Source organism: Temnothorax americanus, unplaced genomic scaffold (assembly GCF_048541705.1).
Source record: "Temnothorax americanus isolate GAGA-0224 unplaced genomic scaffold, ASM4854170v1 Scaffold98, whole genome shotgun sequence".
Taxonomy (NCBI): Eukaryota; Metazoa; Arthropoda; class Insecta; order Hymenoptera; family Formicidae; genus Temnothorax; species Temnothorax americanus.
Genome location: NW_027509821.1, coordinates 38,976 through 48,174, shown reverse-complemented (window position 1 = coordinate 48,174; position 9,199 = coordinate 38,976). Strand labels below are relative to the sequence as shown.

Sequence of the window (9,199 nt, the reverse complement as noted above, 5' to 3'; positions counted from 1 at the left end):
CTGTATCCGCGTTGACAACGGATTTTGACGCGTTCGTTCCGCGAGTTTGTTTCTCCTTATATTACATGGAGCACAATTTGCGCGGAAAAGCGGAACAGTATAGTGACAAATAGACATTTGTATTCATTTCTTAAAATTGTGTTCACTTAATTCATTGCAATTTTTATTAATATGCTTATCTTTTCAGCTTATCTATTGAATACAAGCATTTTAATCAATAAATACCGTTAAAAATTAATATTTTATAATTCTCCGTTCCGCTTTTCCGCTCAAAATATGCTCCATGTAATATTAAGGCATTCAAAACAGACGGAACGGATCGACGGAAATCTAGTAAATTTTGTCTTCCGCGCTTCCGCGTTTCCGCGTTTCCGCGCTCCATGTAATGGCACCCTCAGCCATGGTTAGAAATTGGCTTCTGGTGGTATAAACTAGGCCTTTAGGAGTTAGGAGCCGGAAATCTCTCCATTGGGGACGAAAGAAAGAAAGAAGAAGAACTAGGCCTTTATAATCGCGTCGATAGATGGCGCGCAGTGATGAACACATTGAGATGAGATGAGAAAGACCACAAGAAAAGAAAAAAGACCACAAGAAAAGCACTACAAATGAGAAGTGACACTTATCTATTTCGGAGAGGAATAATCGCTGGAGAACAGTTTGCCAAATTTTTAACCAGCAGCCTCTGCCTGGTATTAATCCCATACCAAGAGACAAATTATTTACTCGTGTAGCAAGCCTCCCAAACCTGAGAAGTGCTGTGCGTTACTTCGAGGAATTTAACGGGATGTCACTTCGCGAATAACATTGTATTCCTTATTTATGTGCGATTTGTATTAAAAAAGCACGTTAAAGCAGAGACGGTCGCTACAAACGCTTGATATCTAATAATTTTTAAAAGGTGGTTCTTTGTAATTTGAAGAGGGATTTCCGTAAACGTAAGATGAACAAATCCTTCCAGTTATTACAAACAATTGTATGGGAATGACATGCTGCATGCTGCGATATTTAATCAGTCAACGTAAAGCCAATTGGTTCGACATTAAGAAATCAAGATAGGAGCAGAACATCAAAACGCACGAGTAAACGTAATCTTAAGAGGTGTACGTATCCAGCAACTAAATGCAAAGCATTACATATGCTTGTGTCAAACCTGTATTATATCGCCACAAAGGTATTGGTCTTTTGCTTAATATTTATCTGTATGTGCTTATCATTGTTAATGAAATATTAACCTTAACTAGCCACACTTATTTTCAAGTCCTTAATTTGCCACAATCCGGTTCGTGAGACCGCTTGACTTTGTTGTGTGCATTGTCATTTTTATTTCAATTAATGTTTTTGAGCTTGTAATATAGGAATTAAAAATACAGAGTCTGAATAAGATGTTTATGATAACATCAAGAAAATAATTTAAGTTTAAACTGAACTTATTATAAGGAAATGTGAAAACTAGAAAACTGGAAAACGTTTGGTGATTTACTGGACTGGAGTGTGGCGAGCTAGAGTTAAATTGTATGTTATCCGATCTATAATTTTTCTTTTTTTGATCAAAGCAACTTAAATAGGAGCTTTTGATACTTAAACTACAATTTCTAGCCTTGGGGGGTCCAATTTAAAAACACAAAAGTTATCTTGAAATCTTGGAGGTATCTCCACTTAGAGACCAAGATTTATGTCCATAATAAGATGTTTCCCTCGAAACAGAGTAAGTTCTATTTGAAATATTTTTTCAAACAACAAATAATTTGGGAGATAATTGCATGGAAACATTAAAATGGGATATCTTGTATATACAGGGTGATTCAAAAACTGCCAAACTTAAGGAGCATACAGAAGGATCAAAATAGTAATTCACAACTTTCGATCAGGAACCTATGTTCTCTGAAGTAATCCTGAGTCAGTACAGGCTTTTGAATGTATGAAACTCGGATAATATACCGTATGAAATAATCGTAATTTGGTACTTTTCCACTAGCTTTATTTTGTTTTTATTAAGGTTTTGTTAAGGATTACACTAGTGCAAACTGAATTCACAAAAAGTTTGAATTTGCGATCTCTCAAATATCCCAGCTATCTCACGTAATCTTTAACAAAACTTTAATAGAAACAAAATAAAGCTAGCAGAAAAGCAGTAAATTGCGATTATTTCATTGGTATTATTTTATAATAGTTTTAAATATTCAAAGGGCTGTACTGACTCAGGATTACTTCAAAGAACATGGATTCGTGATTAAAAGTTGTTCTATTTTGACCCCTCTATATGCTCCTTAAGTCTGGCAGTAACCTTTTGAATCACACTTATTATCTGTACTTTACAGATAAAGGATCATATCTCCAGTTTTTGGCAAAATGGAGTTAATACAGTTTTCAATATAACAGGAGTTAAATTATATAATGGTAAAGTGTCTTATGTCTATTATTACTAGTTCCTGAGATACAATGTTTAGAAAAAATTGTATTAAAAATTTTTATAGTGCCTTATTTTTAAACCAAGTACAGCGTATTATTGGGAGTTGCACTATTAAACACATATGTCGGTTAAATTACTTTTTTAAAAACTTAATAAATCAAGTTGCTACTTTTCTTTTATATCCCTTAACTAGCACGCGGGGTGTCAAACACCCCAAAAGTCAACAATGACACATTCCAATACGTTCCACCTGGCAAAAATCGTCAGTGTTCTTCGAAACACAATTCGAATCAGACGTATAGAATTGCTGGGGTGCTGAACACCCCAAGTGCAGAATTTTTTTGAAGCCTAAAAACTAAAAATTTCATAGTTTAGGCTAATGGGTATCATTTTCCATTGTTTAATGTATGTACTTGATTTTTTTCAAGCCTATTGAAGAGTCTCCATTTCGCCGTACCCAACGTTCAAAGTGTGTGGGGTGTACAACACTCTGTGTGCAGATAACGTTCGATCTCGGACATGAGCTAGTTAATGGAGAGATATCTAAAAATATATTATATATATATTATATTATTTTCTTATTTTTAAAACTTTAAACCTTATTTTCTCAAAATGTTAAAAAATGGACATACAATTCTTTACTTCTAAGGTACAGATATATATTAAAAGAGTTTAATTTAAATGTTTGATTCAGTATAAAATTTATATTTAGGTTCATATTTAGATGATCATTGATAAAAAGAAGAAAAACTTTGAACGGATAATAAACAGTAGTTATAGAACTCGATTATAAGCTGCTGTGTAAACGTAGTCTATGTATGCGTATGTATATATGTATGTGCGCATGTATTATCTTTATATACATTTTTAATACTTATGAAAATATTGTGTGTATACCTACATTATTTTCAAGACACAACTAGAGAGCCTAAAAATCAATTTTTTACAACTTTCAATTAATATTTATTTATCTCAATTCTTAAACCAATCAATATGTAAAAAACAAAATTAGTATAGTTTTTTTGCTGTATTTAGTTGTAATTAAGTTTATGATTCTTCATTATATAAGGAGATTGTATAGTAATAAGATCATATTTGTTTATTAGGTGCATTAGGACATAAATAGCCAACTTTAGCTCTGCGGATTACAAAGTTTCCAATAATGTTTTCGTCAGGCCTTAACTGCAATCTCTCTTTCCCCAGCTGTTTGGGTTATCCGCAAGATAGCGAGGAATTAATCCCAAAAATGGCGCGTGAACCAATTATTCTTAATGTTTATGATATGGTAAGTCGCTATTTCCAATATATCACAAATAAAATGTGCATTATTATGAATCGCTTATCACTGTCGATCAATAACTTTTATAAATTCATTTGCAATTAACTAGTCTTTCATCAAAAGTCAAACATTATTCATAGAAAATAGACAATTGTAAGATGACCATCTTCTAGTTGATGTAATTTATGTCAAATGTTATGTTGTAGTATTGGATAAATGAATATACCACGCCTATTGGTCTCGGAGTATTTCATTCTGGAGTGGAAATATATGGGACAGGTAGGTATTATATTCAAAAAATAAAAGTACGAAGAAACAAGAATTTAACAAAAATACATTTTTGCTACAGAATATGCGTACGGTGGTCATGCTCAACCAAAAAGTGGCATTTTTGAGATCACCCCGAGAGTGGCTGAAGAATTAGGCGAGCAGTTTAGATATAGGTAAAATTTAACTATTTGTTTTTTTTTGTAAATGTAAAACGTACATTTTCTCGAAGGTCATAAAAATCAGTGCGATTCTCTTGTTTTACAGACAATCCGTTCATATTGGATATACAGATTTCACGGAAGAAGATGTTTCAAGAATTATTGCGGAATTAGGCAAAGATTATAGAGGAGATCGTTATCATTTGATGAATAAAAATTGCAATCACTTCAGCAGTCAGTTCACGTTGGTGCGTTGCTTTCTGTAACGATATTGATAAGCAAATTACATGAAAGATATAATGAGAATCAATGTATTTTAGATTCTATGTGGACAGGAAATACCTGGTTGGGTAAATCGTCTGGCGTATTTCAGTTCGTGCGTACCGTTTCTCCAACGTTGCTTGCCAAAGGAATGGCTAACGCCTGACGCTTTACAACACTCTCTAAGTCAAATTAGTCATCACGAAAGTACACCACCATCGGACACTTCGTTGTAACATTTGGCTAACACTGTTGAAATGCACGGTCTAAAATACCGTAGAAGTTATACATTTTAGATAATTAAACATTGTGAGAAGAAATGTTAATTAGGACTGACTATATTGCCAAGATTTGAAACAACCTGAGAAACTAAACCGTCAAGACAAGGTACAAATTTGATATTGTACACTTGAATGCGACTGCTGACAATTAGTATCGAAAAGAAATTGCCTTTGCTGCAACACGTTGTTTCCTAAAACGGCGATCCACAAGATATCATGTGTTCTTTGTTGAATAATACAGTCGAGATATGATAGTTACATAATGAATAGATAATTACGTATAAATTTAAACCGTAACGAGCAGAAAACTCATTTGCCAATAAAAAAAGAAAGAAACTTGTTACATTAGAAAGACGTACATTAAATTACTTAAATTTTTCGTAAAAATTCTTATTTCTTATGCTTGTAAAACTATAAAGCAATATGTTTTAAAGTTAATACCATCCACATCAAAGAAATAAATATATGTTGTATGTAAGGCATATTGAATGCAAAATGGTTTAAACATTTAATGATCTAATTGCTTTCCGTAATTAACATGACAAACACATACACGCACACACCCGTACTTACACAAATAAAACGGTAAAACAAGCTGCCGTATTCTTAATACTATATATTATTTTTAATAGCTGAATCTCCGTACAAATTTGAGCTCTTACGCCGTCTTATTATCACTTGGTTCATTACTCTAGATCGATTATACACGCGTGATATTTCTATTCTACATATATAGATCAAACCATTAAAATACGAGTAAAGATTGAGAGGAGTAAGTTAAAAATAGAAGTACTGCTCTTTTTTGATGGGTTAAGAATATAGAGGCTTAAATATAGTTTAACTTATGAACAAATATCTTTAATGAAACTTAAAGCAAAGAATGTATATTTTTTACCAAATAAGCGAAATTCCTAATTTATACAAAGTATGTTGAAATAAACGAGTTAAATAATGACAACTTAATGAGAGAAAAAAGGAGAGATTTCTTCGATCAATTTGTGATTGACTTTAAAATACTGATAGTTTTTGAATTATTAAACTTAAGTTTCGAAGGATCAAATAGATAATAAAATTGTACTCTTTCTATTTAATTACAAGTTGATTCTGTTTCAAAAGGTTTTTAATTTGAGGCTTAATTAACAGACATATATATTGATCGTAAAAGTATGATGGATTGTATGTACCCTCCGTATATATTTAAAAAATGGCTATTCGAATTTTTTTCAACAAAATTTGATTTAGATGCCACAAAAATTTAACTCATTCTAAATTTTCTAAAAGACAGGACATCTACATGGGTCACCTAAGTATCAATGATCTGACGTATAATTTGGATAAGTTTAAGATTTCTGGTATAATTCTGTTAAACATTCTGGCGTTTAGAGTGAGAAATTGTGTGAACTTTTTTCTTGCATTGCACATTTAATTACAATTAAACCGTTTATAATTCAATTCAGTCCTTACAGCAGTGATTACAACGGATGAAGAAGCTTCAATAATATTTTGCATTTATTGAAATAAACAATTTTGCAATGCTGATACGAGTAACCTTTCAGATATCTTGTCTTGTGTAATAAAAATATACCTTCTCTTTGCAAAAGTACCTACCTCTATATTTCGTTTGGAGTTTAATCACACATGCACGCGCAGACACACGAACACACACGAACACATTCATAAGATTAATTATGATTGCTACAGTAAAAAAGAACTTTTTTTTTCTTGCGGTTTATAGTATCCATTGTCTAATGTAAACGTATATTTGTAACAACCAAGTAAAAATAAGTATTTGTAATAATGCATTTAATATATATAAAGCTGTCGGAATCAAATCGGGGCTACACCGATCCATTGTTTTCTTTACTGCTTTGAATAATTTCAAAACATTTGAGATCTTTCATTTTACATTATTATTGAAGTCGATTTCAATAATGTCAAAAGTAGCACTGATTTGTTATTTCACACAAGATTAGGTTAGATATATTCTGATTAAAAAATGGGGTACGCAAGGTATACCTTTAATATGTACAATCTATATATCGTTTAATCATTTACGATTAATTGTAACTCAATATTGAGTATGTCTCATAGTGTTTCCATTTTAATCTTATCACAACATAGCCTAACATATAATAATTGATAATTTTATATTGACAAATTTTATGTGAATTTAAAGAAATACACACGCACGCATGCATATAATTTAATTGCTGATTGTTTAGCAATTCTACGTTTACTAGCATTTCAAATTATATAGAGAGATTAGGGTTTCTCTCCATTTAATTTACATTCATCGATTAGATTTATTTTATAGGCTTATTTTGGTCAGCATCAAACTTTTGTATTAGTTCTAACACACGATCGTATAAAAGAGTTTTCGCGTTGATTGCCCAAGTGAAATCTAAGTGATTGAAAAGTTTGTATGGGACTTCCTCAGTTAAAAGAACATTTGGTAAGCGTTTGCCAAGTTCCAACACATTCTGAAAATCAAAAACATAATGAAAAGAACGTCATTAATAACGAGATGATTTAAATGTATAAAGAGTAGAAAATAGATCCGATTGATATAAATCAACTGTTTTTCCTTTTTGCATTACACTTTGCATTACATTCAAACAGATTCTTTCATATTGTTTACATATTACATAATCACCATTTCATTATGTTTGTGTATATATTTCTTTTGTTTTTATTTGTGATATAAAAGTGAATAAAAGTTAGACAGTGAAAAACTTAACGGAGAACTGTTACCTCTTTTGTAACAATCATATCATTTGCTGAGTAAAATAAAATTATTGGAGCAGTAATCTTTTTCAGATCATAACTTGGGGCTGTTTTTTGTTTGTATCGCTTATAGTTTTCAGCTATTCCATAATCATAGTTTCGAAAGTCCTCTGCAACAATCGATATTAATCGTAGGGGAGACCGGGGCGAACTCGGCCCTTTTTTTTGGTGCCGATTTTTAACAACAAAATAAATCATTTTAGTGAAATATAGTATACCATTGTAAAGAGTGAACCCTTGACTACAAAATTTATATAGGCATTTTTGGTCTACGTCGCTTTGTTCAACCGGTATAGAGTAAAAATGACAAGGTGCAAAAATCGAAAAGTCAAAATTCCCGGGGTGGAGTCGTGTCTTTATTCTCGGACTGGATTTTAAATAAAGATACATAATTTTGATTATACAAAATAATAGAGTACACTTTATTCATTGTTTTTTAGTAGAAAAATGGAAAGCAAAAAATAATTTCAAAAAAATCAATTTTTTTTTCATATTACAAACTTTCGATGCAGAAGAAATTTTACTTTCGACCTGCGAAAACACGTTTGCTTCGATAAGAATCACAACATGGCACGTAACCTCACTAAACTCCGTTGGTTACGTGGGCACCATAAGCCGCACTTACAGTATTAATGGCGAGTTCACACAACATACAGATAATTCGAGATAATTGCGAAAATAACTCCGCCCCGGGGCCGACTTCGCCCCGGTCTCCCCTATATCTATAAATACATGTACAAAACTTAAAAGTATATTTGGAAAAAATAATTAAATGTGCATACAGTTCTAAATTAATCTGTAGAAAATTATAAATTAATTTAGATTTTTCAATTATATCTTATCTTAAACGACAAGAAAATGTTTTATTGTAACATTACATCAACCGGAATATTGTTTTATGAAAGGAGAATACTCACTCGTTCGTATATTTTGGTAAAAATGCTCTAATGTTTGTACAGAAGTGCCGGCTGGAAGATAGGAGAATATATCTGGCAGGATTGTCTATGACAGAAATAATTTATATATAGACAGCGTTATAAAGTGACTAATTAATAGAGGAGGGTAGACAGTGGTTAGAGCTGTCACAGAAAATTTATGTAATTATAAAAAATTAGAAAAATCATAATATAATAAAAATTATAAACATTGTATTACTTTTGTGTTTTGTATGTTATGTATGTTAAAACTCACAGTGTTAAGTTGTGCTGGATCAGGACCGGCGACTAAGAATAATATAGTGACGCAAATAATTTGAGTCATCGTATTTTCTTTACATAACATTTTTCCTACCGTAACAGTCGCTAAAGATTGTGGAAGAAAATCATATATTCCACGCTTTCGTAGAACTTCCTGGAATATGTAAAACAAACTATGGAACGCCGTTTTACTTTTTAATAGCATAAATAATATTCTACATAATATAAAAGTTTCAAAAAATAATGTCTTGAGAAAAATAGCTATTCGTATTAATGAATTAAATTTATGTCGACATAATTTTAATTCATACAATTTTTATGATGTTTCGACAAAATTTTAATTCGTCCAATTTTTATTATGTTTGACATAATTTAAAATCATTAGTAAGTATGGAACGCCGTTTTACTTTTTAATAGCATAAATAATATTCTACATATATAAAAGTTTCAAAAAATAATGTCTTGAGAAAAATAGCTATTCGTACCAATGAATTAAATTTATGTCAAACATAATAAAAATTGGATAAATTAAAATTATGTCAGGACATAATAAAAATTCG

At 31.2% G+C, this 9,199-nt stretch overlaps 2 protein-coding genes across 12 annotated transcripts in view; one reads left to right on the top strand and one right to left on the bottom strand.

The window, feature by feature from the left end:
• The first annotated feature begins 497 nt into the window (after nucleotides 1-497).
• LOC143908514 (deubiquitinase DESI2) lies at nucleotides 498-8,693 on the top strand. 10 transcript variants are annotated; one of them, XM_077426199.1, is made up of 10 exons: nucleotides 498-1,171; nucleotides 1,597-1,705; nucleotides 2,319-2,397; nucleotides 2,839-3,059; nucleotides 3,123-3,232; nucleotides 3,517-3,695; nucleotides 3,896-3,968; nucleotides 4,039-4,132; nucleotides 4,224-4,365; nucleotides 4,438-8,693. In XM_077426199.1, the coding sequence occupies exons 6-10, from the start codon at nucleotides 3,573-3,575 to the stop codon at nucleotides 4,612-4,614; spliced, it is 609 nt and encodes a 202-aa protein (XP_077282325.1). In that variant the 5' UTR covers nucleotides 498-1,171; nucleotides 1,597-1,705; nucleotides 2,319-2,397; nucleotides 2,839-3,059; nucleotides 3,123-3,232; nucleotides 3,517-3,572; the 3' UTR covers nucleotides 4,615-8,693. The 10 variants fall into 10 exon arrangements, with proteins under 10 accessions (XP_077282325.1, XP_077282326.1, XP_077282327.1 ...); XM_077426205.1 differs by lacking the exon at nucleotides 498-1,171 and adding an exon at nucleotides 1,196-1,512; XM_077426200.1 differs by lacking the exon at nucleotides 3,123-3,232.
• Nucleotides 5,892-9,199, bottom strand: part of LOC143908513 (lipase 3-like) — a 29,085-nt gene continuing 25,777 nt past the window's right edge. The window contains exons 6-9 of one of the 2 annotated variants that reach the window (XM_077426197.1): nucleotides 8,635-8,793; nucleotides 8,361-8,445; nucleotides 7,411-7,553; nucleotides 5,892-7,139 (exon numbers count right to left, since the gene is read on the bottom strand). In XM_077426197.1, coding sequence (XP_077282323.1) covers nucleotides 6,963-7,139; nucleotides 7,411-7,553; nucleotides 8,361-8,445; nucleotides 8,635-8,793 — 564 coding nt within the window. In that variant the 3' untranslated portion in view covers nucleotides 5,892-6,962. Of the gene's footprint in view, nucleotides 7,140-7,410; nucleotides 7,554-8,026; nucleotides 8,166-8,360; nucleotides 8,446-8,634; nucleotides 8,794-9,199 lie in introns of those variants that run through there. The other variant, XM_077426198.1, reaches the window with a different exon arrangement.

Bases quoted from the DNA above. Each gene is read 5' to 3' on its own strand.
- LOC143908514 (XM_077426203.1), top strand. From the start codon at position 3,573: ATGTTTTCGTCAGGCCTTAACTGCAATCTCTCTTTCCCCAGCTGTTTG. The intron at 3,969-4,038 runs GTAGGTATTATA...TTTTTGCTACAG, and splicing joins AGTGGAAATATATGGGACAG to AATATGCGTACGGTGGTCAT. The intron at 4,133-4,223 runs GTAAAATTTAAC...CTTGTTTTACAG, and splicing joins GGCGAGCAGTTTAGATATAG to ACAATCCGTTCATATTGGAT.